The 21,925-nt window shown below is 44.2% G+C and overlaps 1 protein-coding gene across 1 annotated transcript in view; it reads left to right on the forward strand.

Moving 5' to 3' along the window:
* The first annotated feature begins 13,965 nt into the window (after window positions 1–13,965).
* GTF2F2 (general transcription factor IIF subunit 2) overlaps window positions 13,966–21,925 on the forward strand; it is a 79,048-nt gene continuing 71,088 nt past the window's right edge. Inside the window, exons 1-3 of the mRNA XM_036386194.1 lie at window positions 13,966–14,100; window positions 20,570–20,643; window positions 21,168–21,186. Coding sequence (XP_036242087.1) covers window positions 14,035–14,100; window positions 20,570–20,643; window positions 21,168–21,186 — 159 coding nt within the window. The 5' untranslated portion in view covers window positions 13,966–14,034. The remainder of the gene's footprint in view (window positions 14,101–20,569; window positions 20,644–21,167; window positions 21,187–21,925) is intronic.

The raw sequence follows: 21,925 nt of genomic DNA on the forward strand, positions 1-21,925 counted from the left end.
TTAAAAAAGCAGTCTTCCTTTCAGAGTGGGAATTTAAGACGTCTAGGAGGCAGCAGCACAAACTGTCAGTTCAGCAGGAGCAGATGCAGCTGTGACTTCTTCCAAATAATTATTCTAAATATAAATATTCAAAAACAATTCTCAGGAACAGATTTAGAGGAAGGGGGAGAAAAAAATGGCTGACCTAGGCTCTCAGCTGCTTAACATTGCAACCACTTGCTTCACTTCACAGGGCTGTAGCCACTTGTCCTTGCACATGTGACACCTGGCCAGGAGTTTGACAGCTTGGGGCAAATGACATCTTCTCTCTGTCCTTTCCTGACTGTCTGTCTCAGAGGGCCTTGCTGGTACCTGGACATGCAAGCCCCCAGCTCACAGCCCTGCTGCAGCTGCACCACTCAGCCCTCCTGTGCTGCTCACCAACCAGACCAGCATCACGTTGGCTGTGCTCACACATACCCACTCAGACCGGAAAGAACACTCTGGTTTAAACCAGATAAAAATAGGTTTTAATGAGAATACAGAACAGATTGGAGTGATCAAGTACAGGCAGGGCTCAGGCAAGCACACTGACCTGTCCTTTTTATACTCTTTTTTTCCTACTCTTGCTCCTTTCCAATCTACCTAATTTCCTTCTTTTCCCCACTTTTAATCCATCCCCAACATCCTAAATTAAATCTTGTATGTACCCACAGCCCTTGGAAAACATCCCAAAACAAATTGTAGACAATCCCAAAAGTGTTTTTTTCCCACCACATCCCTCAATGAGCCCTATACCCACCATCTTATTGTAAATACCTCTAGGTATTTCCCCATGACCCTCAAGAGGGTCAGGTGCCTGCTCTGCAAGGCCTCACACACCATTGGCACTGAGGCCATGGAAACCTAATGATCCTTTCCTGCTTGGAGTCCCCTTTTTTCTGTTCAGCTGTTTTGTACCTCTCCTATCAGGGCAATGAAGGGTTGGCCTGACATAGAGGGACATCTGAGCTGTGTGAAAGCAAGCAAGCCAAGCTCCTATTGCTGCTTCCCAGTGCAGCACCACCCTCCATCTGATGCCCCACAGCACCAGGAGATGGTAAATCAAAGTGGTTGGTTCTCATCGAGGGAGAAAAGGCACAGTGGAAAAACAGCAACTTCAGGAAAAGGAGACCAGTTGTCTGCTGGTGTGTACAAAGCCTGCAGTCAGGGGGAAGCTGTCTAGGAGCAATGAAGGTGTTCCTCTTGTTTCCAAGGTAACTTCCATCTTCTGCCACCCAGGTGAGGCTCAGCCTTTATCATCATGTGAGCAGAATACAAATAATGGGCCTGATGTGGAAAACAAAGCGCACACAAAATGCCATGTGTTACTCCAGCTGCTCTGCTAGTCATTTCTCACCTTCCACCCTTCCACATCAGCCTACTGAGGCAAAGTGACAGGAACAAGGAATTCATCCACAGCAGCTGAACCTTCCTGACTCGCTGCCAGATGGAAGTCAGCTAATTCAAAATTATCATAGTGGCTTTCCAACCGGAGTAATAACTCAGGAGCCCAGGAACCTCATCAAAGCACAGCTCTTTGGTGCCCACATCACATGGATCTGACCTTCCCATGCTCATCTGAGAGGATCCATGAGTTCTCCAGCTTGCATGGGCACCAGCTAGGCCTGGCTGTCACCTCAAAGCCATCCTGGGATCTTTTAGGAAAATAAAGGAGTGAAGGCTTCGCAGACTTTGTCTCTGTGGCAACCAAGAGAGCTCGGCTGCTGCCACTGAACCAAGTGGCACTTCTTGTATGGAGTCACACGGGTCAGGTGCTATTGATATCTGCACCACCTGTGACAAAATTCACTGGCTTTTAATTGCCTCTTCAAAACCAGCACCAGAGAGGAAAGGAGGAGTGAGAGGATGTGCCCACAGTCACTTACTGAGTGCAATACCTTAATCCTTTGATGTACACATTATTGTCCACAAAGGGAGTTTCCAGGAGCAGAGAAACTTAAGGCCATCACTGAACTCTGTGTAGTTCTTCCTGTCATTATCATGCTGTGCACTGGCAGGGAGCCCACACCAAAAATGTTAGCCTTCCACAGAGCCCTCCCAGGACACACACTCCCAGGCTGTGGCCCTGCTGCTGCCCCTGGTCTAACATCTTCTCTCCAACACCTTTTCAGCACAAAGACCTCAGTGGGGAGAAGGACACAGGCACCAGGCTGAGCGGGCAGAATCTAGCACAAGACGAGCACCACAGTGCTGAGGGCTGTGGGGGGAGAGTCTTGAGGAGGTTTCTGCTCCGTATTGATACTCTAGCAGGACAAGTGCATGGCCAGGAACCAACACAGGATCTGCAATGATACTAGATGCAAACATTATCTGAAAAACTTGGCAGCAGGAGGCCCTCCTTTCCAGGTATTTGCAGCTTTCCCGGAAACTGGCATTTTCTACTCTAGGTGTCAGCTCTGATTCACCCACAAGACCCTGTATCACAAAATATCACATCAATATGACTTCTTTAGAGTATTTCAAAGCACAAACCCCAGCACTGCCAATATTGAAGAGTTCCTCACACTGTGTGCTAAAAAGCTCTGGTTTGGAATATGGACTTGAATTTGGGATTCTTGTTAGCATTAGGAGTATTTTTTTTTTTTTTTTACCAGCTATACCTCCACCTACAAGCCTTCAACCCTCTCAGGTCACAAATGCTGAGAAGAAATGTGTTGGTGCCTAAGAAGCAGCTCCCCAGGACCTGCTGGCATGCTGTACCCCAGGCAAGGAGGCTGGCTGAGGTCTGCTTCTGCATGCAGGGGCTGCAGCAATGCCAGGATGAGTGGATCTGTGAGCAGGGAACCTGTCCACCCCAGAGGATCAGACTTCTCCATCTGTGTGGCTGAGCTGACAGTAGGAATCTTCTGGCCTGCTCTCTTAAAGGATGTGGAGAGATCCACTTTGTCTTGTCATCTTCTTGGGTGAAATGATGTATCACAACCATCAGCTGAGGCAAACAGTAAAATTTCTGTCCCATACCTATTTGTCAAATCCTGCTCATCAGGGTCCTGGGAATGGAGTGTGGAAGGAGCTGCCTGGTCACCCACCAATTGGTGGTGATTTTCTCTGGCACTCAGAGATGGGCATAGCCCAAGAAATTGATACCTCCTGGAACATGGACAAGTGAACTTGTAACCTCTCATGTGGATTTAAGCACACAGAAAAAGCAGAAATCTTGACCAACATCCAAATAGCAACAGCAAGTGATATGACACAGGCAGCTGAAGCATCATCCTATTTTGACTGCTGTGCCCCCTCAATTAGCAACTGATTACTCTTGGTTACAGAGTCATATTAAAAACTCTTCACCAGGAGTAATTCTTGGTTTAGCAGCTAATATGAGAGAGTGAAAATCTGCCAAATGCTTGGGAATTTGAAATGCACTAGGTACAACTTTGCAAAGGCAAAAGAAAGCTTCTTTCTCAGCCTGTCAAAAGATACAGCCTTCAACTCTTCAAAAGAGTCAGCTGGGATGAAGTGCTTCCAACAGGCAACATTCCTTATAGTGTAGTTGTTCCATTTCTGATCTTCCAGCCCTGCTTCTCAAAGAAAATCCTACAATATCTTTGTGAGGTAAGTCTGGGAACTGTATCTCATTACTTTTCTGAATACTAATGTTTTAGAACACATTACCATCCTCCTCTCTGCACCTTTCCCAGTTATCAATCTCCCAGTGCTCTACATCACGCTACTATTATTCTACAAATTACCTGCATCTCTTTTCCCCCTAGGATATAACTACCAATATAGTCTTTATATTCCATGCTGTCAGATGTCTAGCTCAGACACAGGTCTAATTAAACCCAGAGCAACTGTTCCCAAGATGCAGTTAAGTTTGAAATTCACCTCATCTTTTCTGAGGACTATACATGCACCAAAACTCTGCTTTCTTCAGATATACTGGGTGGCTCAGAAAAGCTATTACACCTACATAAAAATCTTTATCTTGAAACATTTGCTCTTACAATACTGGGATGCCAAAAGCCTTCATAGACTGTGAATAGGAGGGGCAGCAGGGGAATGACTGGATCTGATTTCTAAAAAATAGAGGTGTGACACTATGACATGCTTCACAGAAGATCTTAAATTCTGTTTCACAGGACAGAGTGGGAGTTGAGCCCTAATTTAAAACAGATGCTCACTTTTGAGTAGCAACAATGACCCATAGCTACAAATTCCTGTAAACTCAGACTCCCCTTCACTCCTTCAGCCCCTGCCTGGAAGAAACACCTTCAGGAGGCTCCTCTCCATAAGGGAAGCAGCATCTGAACTGCCCTTTCACTAAGCCTCAGTCTCCCATCTGTAGAACAAGGAAGGAGGACAGGCTCAGGCTTGGCCACTCCAGGCTGCTGTCTCCCCCACTGCTTATCCATCACCGCTTGTGTTTGCTCCTGACCATGGCCAGTCTCTCTCCAGACAGCACCTGCACCGCTCTCCCCCAGGGTTTTGTACATTCACTGTCAACTTACTACATGAGAGGGACAGTGTGTCCTCCCAACAGCTCCCAGAGCAGCTGTGTAATAACTTTACTGTACATTTGCACAGTGGGAGAAGACTTGAATCTCTTCTCCTTGAAGCCAGGCATCCTGACTGAGACCTTCAGAGATGGCTTGGAGAAGGAGCATTCCTCGTGGAAGGCAGCAAGCAGGGCAGAGGATGAGGGAATCCCCACAGTATGGGCCAAGCCAGTGCTGCAGCAATGCCCCCATGGGAAGTGCTGACAGTGTGGGACTGAGCTGGGCAGAAGAGCAAGGGAACCAGCTCTTCTGCTGGGACCAGCAGGAACCCAGCTCTGGGACCAGCAGGAACCCAGCCTGGAGGGTGACCTTTGGAGACAATCAACACAAGACATTTAGAGAACACAGGAGGTAAACTTTGACTATGGTCAAGGTTTTAATAAAGCATGAGACCAACTGAGGCCTTTCTCGTACCTGTAGTATTTTAAGCATTCTCGTCCCTCAGGTTGCTCTCTTAGTTCTTAAGGGCTGGATTTACACTGTTCTTGTTCTCTCTCACTGCATCTCTAGCAGCATCTCTTTCCTCAACTGGACCTCTAATTTCCACAGATTTGTGGCAGTATAGTACCTTTAGGCTTTGGTTGAAACTGATGGATGGTTTCAAAAGTTAGGGACAGAGCCACTGTCAAGCAGACACCTACAGAGACAATGTGATCCCAAAGGCTTCCTTCCCATAGCAAAACAAGCTAATGCTATGTAGTCATGACATTCAAGGCTCTAGTACAATGCAGAAACATAGAAATACAAAAATAAAGGGGTGTGAGCAGCCTAAACTTTGGCCTTCTTTAATATTTGGCTACTTGACTTTGCAATTTTAATTACTCTTTCGAGGCATCATTTTTATATTCAATGCAGTAATTCGTGCTATGGCGTGTTAACTTTGATGAACTCCGTTTAAGTAGGGGAACATTCCTTGTAATTTTCTTCTGATTTTCACCTTTTTTGCATTTTTCCCTCACACACTCTCGCCCACTGAGAGTAGATTCACAAGCCCTGTGCACAAATATGCGGAGGATAAGCAATGCAAAAGCCATCCACATCCTTGTCCCCATGCCATGGATGTTGGGAGGCAGATGAGTCTGATCCTCGAGCCTTGCACAGACAGGCTTATTGAACTTGACAGCACCACTTGTGTGCAGGGAGGTGACTCATTCGAGCAGAGGCTGTGGATCTGCCCCTACTTGTAGAGCCACTTTCTTCATAGCAAATACTGGCTGCTCAAACAACACTCACGTTTCTATTTTGGGTCACTGTTTACAAGCACAGGCTAACAACAGTGAGAAATGGAAATCTGCTACCAGCCAGCACTCTACCGACCCTCTCAAAAGCAGCTTTCAGAAACTACATTATTGGAGAGGATCAGAATGGACAATTGCTCTAAATACCTTAAAAATATATTATTATCTGCCAGAGACTTCACATTTCCTAAAAGGAAGGTGAATATCTGGCACTTTCTCTATGTGGTTAGAGGAGTAATTACTAGTGCAGAGACATTGACTCTTATCTTTGATAAGTTGTCAAGGATTTTGAGACTAGTGAAGTATCACAATGTTTTCAAAATATCAGCAAATTTTCTAGTGAAGAGCTGTACAGTTATGGCTGCTTGACTGAAGCATCTCTTAATGGCTGTCAGAAGTAATTTGCACTGCTGCTCAGCAGAGGCAACGGATGGTTTAATATCCAGGCCTTTTGCTCTGCACAGGCATGTCAGCTAAGTACATATTGTACCCAAAGGAAATTGCTACCCATTCTTTGTACATTTGCTTCTCTTTGTGTGAAATCCCCTGCTACTCCAACAGCCCAGTTCAAAGTCCCTCATCAAAACCATAATTGTGGTTCAATCAACAGTGTTTTACAAGAGGGAAAATGACTTCACCACAAGCGCTCAAAATGGACATCGTGCCAACCTTACAACTCATCAAAGTGCGCGGACATTTTGCATGACCTGCCTTGATTCTCAAAAGCTGCGTTTTATTGAGCAGTCATCTCAATGATTTTGTGCTGTTCTCCTTTCTAATATAGCAGTGGGTTCCTTTCTGCAAAGGATTCTGTGTGCCTTGAATGCCCATGATGAGCTGGCAGGCACAAGTGACTTCTGATGTCTGGGTTTTCTTCAGCAGAAGCATGGTTGATATGTCACTGAGATCAGAACAAAAGGTCAAGGAAAGCAAAACAAAGAAATCTAATCTTGAGTCTGCTACTCATCTCTCCACATGGTGAGAAAATCCTTATGTATTTCCCTTTATCAGTTTAAGCTCTCTACATGTTGAAAAGTATTATACATCTGTTAATATAGGGTTAATACCTAAGACTAACAATGAGGGAAAAGCCTATCTCAGCCAAAATGAGGACTCAAAGTCAGACATATGAGATTCCAGTGGAAGAGAAATAAGACTTCTTTATTCCTAGCATTGTTAGAAAGATACCTTCTCTTTCACCCCAGAAATTCTCCATGTGAACAAAGAAAGTTCAGGTAATTTAATGAAGAGATTAGCATTCAGCTTTGCTAGAAAAAGCTTCAGTGACTCATCTGCAAGAGTATATGAAATGAAGAGCTGACCCAATCGTGTGGGGATTCCAGAAATGACAAATGCGTGTGAAACAGGGGGTGAGCTTCAGGAGGGAGGAGGAAATATCCCACAAGTGCTGATTTGAGGGCTGCTGCTGCTGCTGCTGCTGCTGCTGCTGCTGCTGCCAAATGCTCAGTCTCTGGAAGAAAGTGTTCTCAGTGGTTAGTCTGCACTTTTCAACAAGAATCAGGCTATCAAGAAATGGCCTCTGATAATAAACAATCCTAGAATTATTGTATTTCTTACCCCCAGCCCCATGTGTCATTTGCCAGAAGATAAAATGAAACAACATGAGGCCATCAGGACTAGCTGTGGTCTCTGCCCCTCTCATAACCATTTGGCCCCCATGTTCTCATTGGATTTTCTTAATCTCAATGATTTTATTTTCTGTTTTCCTTGGTTCCTTTTTCTGTCTTTCTGTTATTTTCCTCCCACTGACTGAAATGTCATTTGTCATTTCTGTTCCTTTTTTTTCATGTTTAAGCCATAACAATTAACTAGAAGGCAAAATTTCAGACCTTATTTAACCTCATCCATCAATGGAAATCCAGTAAAATACGATCCAATTGAAGGTCTGTAACACTTTCTACTCGTTCCAGCTTATTTATTTCAATTTGGTGGGAAAGCTGTTCTTTGTGGCAAAGAGAATATATTTTGCTCTGGTCTGTAATAGCATTGTTAGCTTATACTGAAAGGAGACAAACCACTCTTGCATAATCGTATTTATTAGATCATTAGTGCTGTTTTAGAGAAGTGCCAGCGAGCAGCACATAGGAAAAAAAGTGAGTTATCAGCAAGGGCATTAGGTGGAAAAACTTTGGAGGGAACCCGCAGGCAGCACACAGCAGTAATGAAGCAGACACCTCTGATGTCTCCAGTTAATTATCTCAGTGAGAATTTGTTGTGGGGCGCTGCTGTGGCTGAGCTGCAACTAGGTGCAAGGGTGGGACATGAGGTTAGGTGCACATGCATGTGATTCATTTCCTTTACTCACAGCACTGACACATGAGGCATTGAAGAGTCCTAGAGTGATCGCTTCTGAAGCAGTGACACCCACAAATTAGACGACTTTGTTGCATTTAGATGTACACACAATCTCAAAATTGTATACACCTCTCTATGCTTTCAGGCTGGCAAGCTTTCCAACAGAAGTGCCCTGTTTTTCTTTAGGAGCATTGTAGATTTGTTCTTCTGGTCAATAATGTTGTTTTTGCTCAGTTTAGTCACACAGCCTTCTCCTAGTCTCATTGGGAAGCTCCCTCTGCAAAACAGTAGTTCATTAGGAGATAATTTATGCATCAATAACATACCTTGGTGACTGTGCATTGTCTATACCTACAAAATAAAGGGAATATCAGTAGCATAGAATCAAGTTTGTTAAATTATAACACAAGGGAAATAAATCAATTGAAAACATTTTTTTTGGTAGCTGAAGAGAAAATGCCTTGTTCTTCACCAACTCATTAGTGGAAAGTCCAGGAGATGAGTGACTCTAGATGCTGCTGACCTTTTGTGCTGAGGTAGTACATTCCCAGAAAAGAAGATAAGAAAAAAATATAAAGGAGTGCAGGAGAACAGGTTAAACTCAGTTCTACGTAACATTTTCTATATACCTACAATGAAAAGGCACTTTAGAAAGCAACAAGTTGCTCAAACCTCACATTACCTTTGTACTATTACTAGGTTGAAAAAGTTGTATGCTTAAAGCTCCTTCTTGAGAGACAGTGGTGAAAAAGGCTAGATAATGCTTTTTGTATGCCTGTGAGGCACAAAAAGTACCTTGAGTTAAAGAGATAATGCCAATTTTATGGTCATTAAAAATTATTTTAAATTAGGTTCAATCCAAGTACCTGAAATTCTCTGACAAGTGTTTTCTTCCTTTGAAAAAAAATAATTTGCAGTTGCGTCTTTCAATTTTCTCTCTTCCCCCACTCCCCCTCCTTCCTTGATATGGTGAAAATCCTAACAAGCAAGATACAAGCTGCCTACAGTCAAATTTATTGCACACTGTCAATATGATGGAAGACATGGTATGGGTTGGAACTGCAGGCAGATGTGCAGTGCCATTACTGGGAAAACTAAGTGTTCTCCAATACATAGCATAGATAAAAATGTGTGGCTGTAAATATATAGAAATAATTAAAAATTATAAATAAATGAATGAAGACTGCCCTCTGTTCAGAATTGCCTTTTTGTGTTGTGTTTTGCAGGAGAAGTGCCATGTTGAAGATTTCATACTGCCTAGGATTGAAATGAAATAGGAGCTCAGCCCTGTGCTTGATGTTTTCCAACTCTCTGCCACAGAACAGCTTGGAGTAAACAAGTCTCTTATTAACATGTTGCTCAAAAGCAGTTTGAAAACACAAAAGCTCCAACATATATTTTTGTCTTAAAAAGACACACTGAGAATTCTTTGCTGCCTCAGGAAATAGATATGCAGCTTGATGGGCCATGCCCTGTTTTGGAGTAAGTTACACAGAATTTCTTTTCTCTTATTCAAAAATAAACAATCATAATCTGCCCAGATGTTCTTTTCGTCTTTGCTGATTATTTCTTCTCTTTTTTCCAGCTTACACAAACCAACTGTGCCACAAATAAGAGAGTGATGCATTACAGTTGAAGATGGCAAAAGTTTGCCTTCCTCTTACTCAAGCAGTTCAAGCAATAATGGTGGTTTTGAGATATAAGTTTGAGTATTTCTTGAACCCTCATAAGCCCATGAGGTCTTTGCTGACTGAAAATTCAGGTATTTTGAATACAGGAGAGATCCTTGCTGGCGAGCAGAGCTGTGCTGATGCTGTGTTGTACTTGTTACAGAGTAGGACAAGCAACGTTGTAACAATCTCCCTTCAGTAGTTTCTGTCTTCCAGCATGAGTTCCCTGCTCACCTTAATTTGTTGATGAGGAGATTAGCAGGCAGGAATGAGTGAAGTTAGAGCATCAGCTGTTGGTGGAATAATTTCCTGGCTCAGTACTCCCAAACCAAAATCAGCTTCTGCAGGAGATTCTCTCTGTGCCTCGCAGCAGGTCTCAGCGCTGGCTCCAGACCCAACTATTTTGACCCCATGGAGGCCCAGCACAGTGCTGGTGTACAGTGCTGAACTCTGGGAGCATCCAGATGTAGGCAGCATTCAGCTCGTCCAGCATGTGGAAACCTCTCTGATGGTGTCCATCACTGATATCTTGTAGCACCACCAGCTCCCAGGAGCACATCTTCCCTGGTTCTTGCTGGGGTTTGAGAAAGCACATGGGTTCCTAAATGGAAAACTCCCCTCAGCTTCAACAGGGCAGCATCAGGCCCTTTGCATCTTCTACGGCGCTGGTCTTCACCGAGCACCACCAGGCTGCATCAATTAGCCTGTTCCTAAAACGGATGAAGAGAAATTCTGTGTTGCTGCTGATGACACTGCCAACTCTTCATCCCACCTAACTGGACAAGGGGAAAATAAAGAATGAAAGGCTGTGCAAGTCTGAATTTGGCCATCTCTCTTCTCAGACACATCTGTTTCCATGCAAGCAAGAAGAAAATGGGTGACTAACACATAGCTCTGCAGCTCAACAGCTGGCCCCTGGGTCCTCCTCCATGGCACTAAGTGTATCCCTGGCAAACACAAGGTTGAGATTTTAAATGAGGAATTAATGAAAATGCGCTCTTTTTCCTGCTTGTTGTCGCTTTAAATTCAGTTTCCATGGAAACAGCTATGGAAAGGCTGCCTGGAGGAAGCCAGGCGAGATCTCTGCCTGGCCGCTTTCCCCTCTGGGCTGCCAGCTGAGCCACCCCAATTGTCAGGCTTTTAGCCACCCCAATTGTCAGAGGTTTTTGCTATTGTCATTTACACTTGGAATATGAGTGATGACTCCTCATGGATTCCCTCTCTAAGGAGTCCTGAGGTGGTCAGCCCTGCTCCTGTCACCTGCTACTGGGCTCTTTGCAAGTGGAGCTCCTCTCCACCCATCTGGTGCAGCACAGGCCCATCTGAACCCCCACGACGATGCTTTGCTGCAAATGTCACCCCCGTTAGAGACATCCATTCCACTGCTTTTTTCTTTTGAAATGTAGTGGTGCATGTGATTTGAGTACACAGACTGAGCTGGGAGCAGTGGCAGAGGGACAACTTTTTTGTTAATTCAGTGTTTATCCTGGGGGAACATTTGAGATCCCTCCTGGAGTACTGCATCCAGCCGTGGGGTCCCCAGCACAAGGCAGACACCAACCCATCAGATAAGGTCCAGAGAAAAGAAACTAAAATGGTCAAAGGGCTGGAGCACCTCTCCTATGAAGACAGGCTGAGAGATTTGAGTGTGTTCAGCCTGGAGAAACAGAAGCCCCAAGGAGATCTTTTTGCGGCCTTTCAGTACATTAAAGGGGCTCACAAGAAAGAAAGAGAGACACTTTTACTTCAGGGTCTGTAGTGAAAGGACAAGGTGCAATGGTTTTAAAGAGGGTAGGTTTAGATTGGACGTCAGAAAGAAATGTTTCCAGATGAGGGTAGTGAAACACTGGAATAAATCATCCAGAGAAATTGTGGATGCCTTATGCCTAGAAGTGTTCAAGGCCAGGTTGGATGGAATCCTGAGCAACCTGGTCTAGTGGAAAGTGTCCCTGCCCAGAGCAGGGGGTTTGGAACTAGATGGTCTTTAAGGTTCCTTTCGACCCAAACTGTTCTATGATCTTATGAGCAGGATCCAAAGCAGACTGTAAAGCAGTGGTGTGTGTCTGTGTAGATCCACACTTTTTCCAGGTGAACAAAACCAAAGGGTCGTAGACCTACAATATTTGGGGGTGACACAGTCCCAGAAAATGAGGCTGGTCCTACTACTGTTGAGATGCCCCCACTTCCATTTTTATTAGCATTTGAGGAGCCTCTAGTAGTTCTATGTAAGGTTGTCTTAAAGAAAACTGAATTGTCAGTGGAAGCTGATTAACAATATAAGACCTATGACCTATCCACCCTCCCAGCTGAGTTCTGCAGAAAAACACAGTTCCAATGTAAAAACAAAAGCAATTTTAAAATGTGATTAATTTTAAATGTAACTAACCCTAGTCAATATAATAGTTCAGTGTTAGCCATTATTGCTTCAGATACATATAAAAATGTTGTCCTCCTTGGTTACCTAGATGATTGCCTATACTTAGAAAGGCAGACTCTCATATCTGAGATATAATACTGAGATCATTTTTTGTGAGCCAGATGAGCAATTTCTTGCATATTGTACCAGAAAAAAACCCTCTGCTTGCTGCTGGTACAGACTCAAATGGAGTATAACCTTCAATATTGAACAACCAGGCTTCAAAGAGGATGTAAATTTCTACTGGGGGGAATTCAGAGAGCAATGGACATAAGCCAGAGGTCTAGAAAAGACCTATGAGACAGAATTGAACAAACTGAAGTTATTTAGTACGAGAGGAGGCAAATCAAAGGGCTATATCTCAGTAAAAGGATGAAGTAAAGAAGAGAGGAAGACAATAAAATGCATCCCATGCCATAGAATCATAGAGTGGTTTGGATTGGAAAGGACCTTGGAGATCATCTAGCTCAAGCCCCCTGCAGTGGAGAGTGACACCTGCCATTAGATCAGGTTGCTCAGGGCCCTGGCAAACCTGGCCTTGAACACTGCCAGGGATGGGGCATCCACAGCTTCTCTGGGCAACCTATGCCAGTGTCTCCAGCATGTCCAGGTCTTTCTGGTGCCCATAGTGGATAGAAGGTAGATAACAAGGTTAAACTGCAAATGGGGAAAACTTCCCCAGGGATAGAGACAGCTGTAAAATAAGGACTTAGGTTTTTATAAGCCAAATACCCCCATCTCAAAGTTGGATGGGCAGGTGCTTTCTCTCTCCTGACATGGGACATTTTCAGTGTCTGAGATGCTCTCGTATCTTCGGACAGCCTGTTCCAACACTTCCTTGTGAGTTCCCTTTCTGCAAAGCTAAGCTTAAATCTTTACTGTTTATTCCCAGGAACTCATTTACCAGCTGTGTTTTCCTCACTTTTGTGGCCTTTGGGCACACCATGATGCTCTGATCCCTTTCACAGGAGCTGCTCCTCTACCCACCATTTCCCTCCCAAACAGAAGGGCACTGTCATGGTAGTGCCTCCTCTGTCCAGGCTTCTCCTCCAGTTCCCCTAGATCATTTACATGCTGCTGTCTTTCTTCAGCATGCTGGGATAACTCTTCTGGTACCAGGAGGGAATAGCTTCCTGCTAGACTCTGCGCTGGTGGTGCTGCCTCACCTTGATTTCTGTGCACAGTTTTGGGTGCTGCAGTGTAAGAAAGACATTAAACTGTTGGACAGTGGCCCAAGGAGGGCAGTGATGGTGAAGGGTCTTGAAGGGAAGCTGTATGAGGAGCGGCAGAGCTTCCTTGGTCTGTCTGTTTAGCTTGGAGGAGACCGAGGGGAGCCCTCATCGCAGTTACAGCTTCCTCATGAGGGGAAAAGGAGGGGCAAACACTGATCTCTTTTCTCTCATGACCATTCTGGAGGAACAGCCTTCTCAAGGGTGGTTTGGGATGGATATCAGGAATAGGTAATTCACCCAGAGGGTGGTTGGGCACAGCAGAGCCTGACAGAACTCAAGAAGCATTTGGACAATGCTCTCAGGCACGTGGTGTGACACTTGGGCATGTCCAGTGCAGGGCCGGGAGCTGGATGCAATGATCCTTATAGATGCGTTCGAACCCAGGATATCCTGTGACACTGGAACTTCCTGCGGCCACCGCGGATTCCCGACCCTTCCCACGGCCCCGCCAGGGCGGGACTCGAACCCGGGGCCCCACCGCAGGGAGGGCCCGCCCCGCCGTGCAGTGCGAGCGGAGGAGGTTTGTCCCTCACGGGCCGCCGTGTGCCGGTGCGCTCCGCTGCCGCGTTCGCCGCCTGCTCGTCTCGTCCGCCGCCCGGCCCGGTCCGGCCGCTGCCCGCCATGAGCGACAAGGGCGAGCTGGACCTCACCGGCGCCAAGCAGAACACGGGCATGTGGCTGGTGAAGGTGAGGAGCCGCCGCCGCGGCCCCGGGCCCGGCCCAGCGCGGCCTGTGACAGCCGGGTGCCTCCGTTCGTCCCCGCCCCGCCGTGCCCGGGGTGGGCGCCGTGAGGCCGGGGTTGCCCGCGTCGGGCTCGCCCTGTGGCTCGGGACAGCCTCTCTGCCTGTTCCCCTCCTCGGGGGACAGCGCGGGGCAGGGCCCCGGACGCCTGCTGAGTAAAAGAGACACCGCAGGGAAAGTTGGGCTGCTGGGGAAGCTCTCACTGAATCAGAATGTTGAGGGCTTGGAATGATCCTTAAAGATCCTTCAGTCCCAACTCCCCCTGCGGTGGGCAGGGACATCTCCCACTAGACCGGGTTGCTCAAGGCCTTATCTGGCCTGGCTTTGAACATGTATATTTGAATATTTCCAGGGATGGGGCGTCCACAGCTTCTCTGGGCAACTGTGCCAATGTCTCACCACCCTCACAGTAAACATCTTTTCCTTCTCCTTGCTAGTGGTTTGTGACGAGCAACAAACATGGCCGTATAACTTTTATTTCCCCAAAACTTTGAGAGTTGGAAAAAGTTTTGAGTGTGCCCAGATTCACGTCCTGATAAAAAAACTGTCCACATCCATCAAGGAAAGTAAACCCCAGTGTCTGGTCATTACAGCTCCCTTTGGTGCGAGTGAAATACAGCTCTAGTGGAGGGGCTGTGAAAAGGTAGTGAGGGTGTCAAATCAAACCTGTTTGGTGCCGGACCACACTCTGTCTGGTGCCACCACTAACAGGCTGGCACTGTGCTGTTCCCTGGAGTCAGTGTCTTTGCTGCCAAGACATTTTGCTGCCACTACCAGCCATTGTTTCATAAAGAGGAACTTGAAGCTGATGGGGGAGTGTGTGTCCTGCCTGCTTCGAGTCCCCTCTGGGGATGCTCCTCTTTTTCTAGACCTATATTTATTCTCTCTTGGGAGATGCAGTTCCTTCCTCCCATTCCTCCTTTAGGAATAGGTTCAGATTGTCAACTTCAAAGACCCTGTGGGGACAGGGTGGTACCGAGATACTAGTCCTGGGCGGGCGGTGAGGGGGGTGTAACACTATCATACTTCAGCTACCAAAACTTCTTGCTGTGGCCCTTAAAAATGGTTGGGGATTTCAGACTTGCTTTGCTGTGCAGAATTTTTGGTGGGCAGGTTGCTGCATCTGGTTCCTCCTCTGTACTGACACCTGAGTGTGTGGTGTCACAAAGCCACAACGAGCACTGTGCAAGTGCTCTAATTGTAGTAGCTTTTCCTGGGCACTGTCAATGAATGCTGGCACCAGAAAGCTGCAGAACTAGATCATGACATGCTGAGTGACTGGATGGTAAAATGGCAGATGAAATTAAGAGTTGAAAGATGTAATCTGGTGTGCATAGAGAAAAACTGTCCTAATTATAGGTATGCAGCAGTTGGGTTTCTGCTGGTTGTTGTCATTCAGGAGGAGTGGGGTTTTTTTCTGTACAATGAGATAACTCTGTAAGAACATGTCAAATGAGCAGAGTCCGCATTGGACATGATTACAAAAGACACAGAAAACAAAGGAGAAAATATTATTGTACCATGATGTTGCCTCTGTCCAGAATGCTCTGTGTAGCCATGGTCTCATCCCCCCTGCTGTGGAAAGTGTACAGTGGACCTGGGAGCAGTACAGAGGAGAGCACCAGGTCTGGTCTTGGCAACAAGGAATGATGGCTGTGGAGGGAACTCCTAAATCCGTTGTTACGTTTTAGACTGGCAAGAGGATTGATTTGGAAATCTTGTAGAGATCTGAAGCAATGAGTAATGTCACAGGTGGATAAGGAAGAAGTGAATAGGCAAAGGTGAACGGGAAAGAATCAGTTCAAACACTAGAATTAGAAGTGTGTCAGATTAATTCATTGGTGGGGCTCAGCGTGAGCCAAGGAAGTACTGTTTTGCACAATGTGTAGTTAAATTTTGGAACTTCTTGCAGTTAGAAATTCTGAATTTCAAAACTTTGCAGAAGTTCAAACACAGTTAGTCAAACTCAGGCAAGAAAATTGAATTGAGAGATTAAAAAGTAATATGTTGCCAAACCCCATATCTGCTGAAACACCCTAGAAATTAGAAGAGCACGCTGGGGAAATAAATTTTCTTCGTATGTTCCTCCTGAAGTAACTGCCAATGGCTGCATTTGGAGACAGGACATGAAGTTGCTTGTCCTTTAGTCTGATGTTTCCTGAAGCAAGGAATTTTCAGGCACATTTGTGCTTACAGTTGGTGCCACTCTGTTTAATGAGAAAACAGGACTGAAAGAAAAGCTGGAGTATTACTCTTCCAAGTAACTGTTGATGTAGTCTTTCATACATGTGTTCTGAACTTATGTCTGCCTCCTTGTATTGTAATGATAGTAAAAATATTGAAAAGATGCTAACAGTGATAGACCATAACATGAGGTATTTGATTTCCTTTGGACTTGAGCTTGGAAACAACCACATCTGTTAGCAGGACTTCCAGCCCAGTGGCAAGACAGTGCATAGTACCTGTACTTCTTATCTTCACTAGCTAGGACAATGAGGATGAATTTATCCTTCCTTTGAGGGAGAGAGCATTCAGCTCTGATGGAATAAAAAACCTGGCTTATTTGATTTCCTTTTAGCATGCATTGTGCTAGCACAGGAAGTATTCCAGAGAGACTATTTAACAGGCAATAAAAAAATGTAGTGATGAGTATTTTAGAAGCATGAGCAGTAAAAGGAGGTACCATAAAGAGAGTGAATTACTTTAGTACAAATTCAGAAAGCCACTAGGTTTTTGTTTCTGTGTTTTCAGTGAAAGCTAAGGTAGAGAAATAGTAAGACTATTTGGTTATGTACTTGTGGTGAAGTGAAGCCCATTTAGTGTTAGCCATTAGAATGTTAATTTTCTTGTTCCCTGAGTGTGTTGGTCAGATTTTTAAATTTAATCTGCTGCATTGTTCTATAGCTAGAAAGAGGATATCTTTATTTAAATTTTTTTAGTATTTTCAAAGAATATAGACTCTGACATCAGCCTTAGTTTCTGTTGTATGCACTGCGCCTGTATTGCTATATAGAGAAAGAACTAATTTAGTTTTTTGCAGAAAAGTGGAAGTAGTTTGTTACAGAGAGGGGCTGCTTGTGTGTTCCCTTCTAAAGGTGGGCAGGAAGCTGTGCCCAGGCTGAAAGATGAGAGGAGCAGGGGCCCTGCTGTCCTACACTGCCTGTAGTGTGCCTCGTGTGCTGCAGCCTGGGCTGTGCTGTGATGTGAGTAGCAGGAGGAGAGCAGCACTGGGAGGAAGGCTTCGAGTGGTGCTCCTTAGTATGTCAGATTTGTTCTAGTGATTAAACTGTAATTTTTTTCTTTTTTGGAGAGAAGAGTGTTCTTACCTACAAATCCCAGAATAAAGACCACTTGGCCTGAAAGGCTGTGTTCAGTTGCCTTTCACTGCACAGGCACTCTGTCCACATGTCGCTCTTTCTGTGCATATGCAGTTTTCAAAATCCTCCTATGGGATCTGTGAAAATTCTGCCCTGTAAAAACAGGTTGCTCTTGTTTTCTATGTGTTCTTTCAAGGATTATTAAGACTTTGAAACCTGACTCTTTACCATAATTACTATGTTAAAGTTAAAAGAAAGGTGCAAAATAAGATGTCTATGGCATTTAAGACTTTAGTCTTTCCTGATTGTTTACGTCATTAGCATGTGGGTTTGTGAGTAGCACCTGGTTTTAGCTGAAGTATCTATGGATAGCTAGAAGTAATCCTTTGATCATAGCCCTTCATAACCCTTTGTCTTTCTCTGCATGGCCCTTGACTGCAGGTAGGCCAGCAGAAAGATGATTAAATGCACTCTTTGAGACTTTCCTATGCAGTATGATTGATCTGCAACCTCTTAATCTGACTTAATTCCCAGTCTGAATGTATTATATAGCAAGTCAATGATTTTAACACCATAAGAGCCCTTCATTCCTTGTCCACTCATACTGAATGTGCATCTACCTTATTATCTGGCAGTACAAATAGAGATTAGTTGCAAGCATGTAATAATACTTCTGTTGAGTAGCTGGAGCATGTCATAGCATTTATCTTGACTTTAGAAAGAAAACAGTATCTGATCTGGCATGGAATCTGCTGTAGCAAGTTACCACTTTGAAAACTGGAAATATGTATATCAATAGATTGTGCCAATTCATGGCTTTCTGTTGTGCTTTTGTGGTGTTTTTGACCAAACTTGTCTGAACTTCATGGGAACCTGGACTACCATTTAGTTTGTCTGGGCAGTTGGAGGCATCTGGATTTTGTACTTATTCTACATGTGCTTTATGGGGTGCTGTGAGTCTTAAGCTAAGTGCTAACTAAGCACCAGTTCCAAGATCTGTAGTTCTTGAAGAACTGATAAATGCCAGTTAGTGTTAATTTAATTTCAGCTTCAGGAAGTTAGGGGGTTGTTCTTTGTCAGTAAGTTATTGGAACAGGCTCTTTTTCTCCCCAACTTCGTTTAGTTTTACTCTGTGCAAGACAAAACTTAGGCTTCCAAGTGCTTCTTTGCTGCTTGAAACAGAAAATGCCCCAGGCATAGCTTAGTGTATTTCTCTTCATTACTGGCTGTGCCTCACACTGTTTTTCCACGTGGGCCCAGATGTTTTCAGTAGCTGTGGACTGTGTGAGCCAGGATGAACTTTACTGTGCCAGTAAAGAACATGGCTGTAAAGTTCTGAGGAGTGTGCTGCTTGCCAGAGGCCTTTATTGTACATTTTGAGCCCAGGTGGGTCACCCAATGCTGCAGATACCACAGCCTTTGCAACTGAAGGAATTGGTGTGTAGGTGAGGTAACAGCACTGCAGCAGCTTTTAATTCTCCATTTATTCAGGTCTTGTTCCTGTCCCTGGACTAATCACTACTTTGTGCAGCTGTTCTGGAAAATGGGTTGGGGTGCTGCTTTGGTTCTTCCACCTGCTAAACACAAAATCAGCCCAACTAAAACACAGAAGTCACCCACTCCTCCTGACTAGATCAGTCTGCTCTTTCCACATACTGACCAGCTGCACAAAGACTTTGCCCAATGCAGTGAAGAGCTGGGAATGAGTGATGGGAGGCAGATTTGCCTAGCGTGGTTGTGCTGTTGGAGGAGTGGCAGTAGGGTGTGGTCTACTGCTCAACGTGTTTGAGGTTCCCTGACTCTAAGCCTTCCCTTCACTCCAGAAATTGCCTAACTTCTCATCACTGTGATTGGTTGGTTGATATTTTTCCCAGAGAGATGATAATTTCTGATGAATATTTAAAAGTATAATTTTATCCAATAAAATATTGACACTACTTAGTTTAAGAATTTGATGCTGATCTTTTTCTGCCTTTTATGATTAGATTGTAGCATTTGAGATTGAAGTTACTAAGATTTTTCTCTCATTTGAGACTCTACATTGGTGTTATTTTTTGTGCTACTTTATTCTCTTTGCTCTCTCTAACTGAATATATATACACATATGTGTATATATGTCTGTGTGTGTGCGTGTATATCTATATAACAGCTTGCGAAGTGGGCTTGCGTGAGCTTCATAAAGTTCAACAAGGCCAAGCACAAGGTCCTGCACTTGAGCTGGGGTAACCCCCAGTATCAGTGCATAGTATCAGAGGAAAGACTGAGAGCAGCTCTGAGGACAAGGACTTGGGGGTGCTGGTAGACAGGAGGCTGGATGTGACCTGGCAATGTGCACTTGCAGCCCAGAAAGGCAATTCTGTCCAGGGCTGCAACAAAAGCAGTGTGGGCAGAATGTCAAGGGAAGGGATTCTGTCCTTCTGCTCTGCTTTGCTCTGCTCTGATGAGATCCCCTCTGGATTGCTGTGTCCTGCTCTGGGGCCCCCAGCATAAGAAGGATGTGGACATGCTGTAGCAGGTGCAAAGGAGACCACAAAGATGATCAGAGAGCTGGAGCACCTCTTCTGTGAAGACAGATGGAGAGAGCTGGGCCTGCTCAGCCTGGAGAGGAAAAGGCTCCAGGGACACCTTACAGGTGCCTTCCAGTGCCTCAAGGGGGCTGGTGAGAAAGATGGGAACAGACTTTTTAGTAGGGCCTATAGCAGTTGGACAAGGAATAATGGTTTTAAGTGAAAGGAGGGTGGATTTAGACTAGATGTAAGGAAGAAATGTTTTATAATGAGAGTGGTGAGGCACTGGCACAGGTTGCCCAGACAAGTTGTGGATGTGGCATCCCTGGAAGCATTCAAGGTCAGGTTGGATACAACTCTGAGCAAACTGATCTAATTGCAGATGTCCTTGCTCATTGTAGGGGGTTTGGACTAGATGTCTATTAAGGCCCCTGCCAATCAAAACCGTCTATGGCTGTCTATTGTCTACTATATTTAGCTCATACTTTATTCTGAAGTGGTCAAGGTAAAAGCATTTAAAGTATTTACCCATACACAGTTTATATGGTATTTTAAAATCTGCTTTTCTTGAATTCTGTTGTCTTCTCTTAGGTCCCCAAATACTTGTCACAACAGTGGAGTAAAGCTTCAGGAAGAGGTGAAGTGGGAAAACTAAGGATTGTCAAGTAAGCCTTTGCATTTACTGGTTGCATTTCTTCGAAGTTACCTATGTAAAATAAGAATATGTTGCACCTGTTCTAAGACATAATCCTCTTTCTTGCCAACAGTGTGCATATTTCTCTGAGACATGATCAGTATTTGCTTGTGTAGTGATTAGGATTATAAATTGTACGAAATTATACTGGGGAGTCACTCTGTCGCATTACAGGAGGTTTGATTTCCTAGGTTTAAGGAAACCTAATTGCAGAATTTGGTTTTATTTACATGTGTTATTTTGCTACTTCTGTTTTCACATGCTGACTTTTCCCATTTATTCTTGGGCATCAGCAGAACAAAAAATTGAATAGCTCTGGAGTGAAGATAAATAATAAAACTAGAATTTGAATTTGCTTTTTTTATCAGAAAGCTAAACTTGAGGAATTAGGCTATGGAAACAGTAAATATTTTTAATATTTATATAATTGTTTAATTATATAAATTATAATAAATATTTATATATTTATTAAATATTAAATATTTTCTTTTTCAGAAATCAAGGAAGAACGGAAGTAAGTAATTGCTAAAGTTTATGTTTTGAATTCTAAAAAGTGTTTAAAATGTGCTGGTTTCTAATGTAACATATTTTTTGTTATACCTCTAGCAAAGCATTGTACCACAGAATCAGGAAGAGAGAATTCTGTTAGTAGCTCTGCCCATAGATGCCTGTGTGACTTGCATCAGGTCTCTCTGTTCCCTCACTTTGTTTACCTTCTCTTCAGACACTTTGAGATGTGTTAGTACAAAAGGCTGAGGAGGATGCACAGGAAAAGCATGTGGTGCTGTTGTGAAGTATCCCTCCTCAAGCTTCCTTAGCTTCTCTATTGAGTGTACAATGTGAACATGGCAAAGGAGCTGTGTTTAAACCTCTTCTGGGCTGTATGCAATTCAGGAGTCCCAGGCTAGTAACACTTCTTGTGGTACTTGAGCACTTTTTCTGGAACTCAGTTGGCTGTGCAAAACATTTTTCAGCACTCATACTGAGCAATGGCTGAAAACCTATTATGCCATATATTTTAACAAGTAAAATCAAGTTGTTCTCTGACTTCAGGAGGAGGTAATTTACAACTTTTTGAAAGCTGAGTAAATTTCATTTAGTACATGAAAGCTTTGAATTCTGTTTTTCAGCAAAAGATCAGTGTGGAAGGACTCATATTACTCTTTATTTTTGAAATAGAAATATGGTATACTACTTGTGTTTTCTCTCCTTTTGTTTCCCCATAACTTGGCAAACAGTGTAATTGAGTCTGT

The sequence above is a fragment of the Molothrus ater genome, chromosome 2 (genome assembly GCF_012460135.2).
Source record: "Molothrus ater isolate BHLD 08-10-18 breed brown headed cowbird chromosome 2, BPBGC_Mater_1.1, whole genome shotgun sequence".
Taxonomy (NCBI): Eukaryota; Metazoa; Chordata; class Aves; order Passeriformes; family Icteridae; genus Molothrus; species Molothrus ater.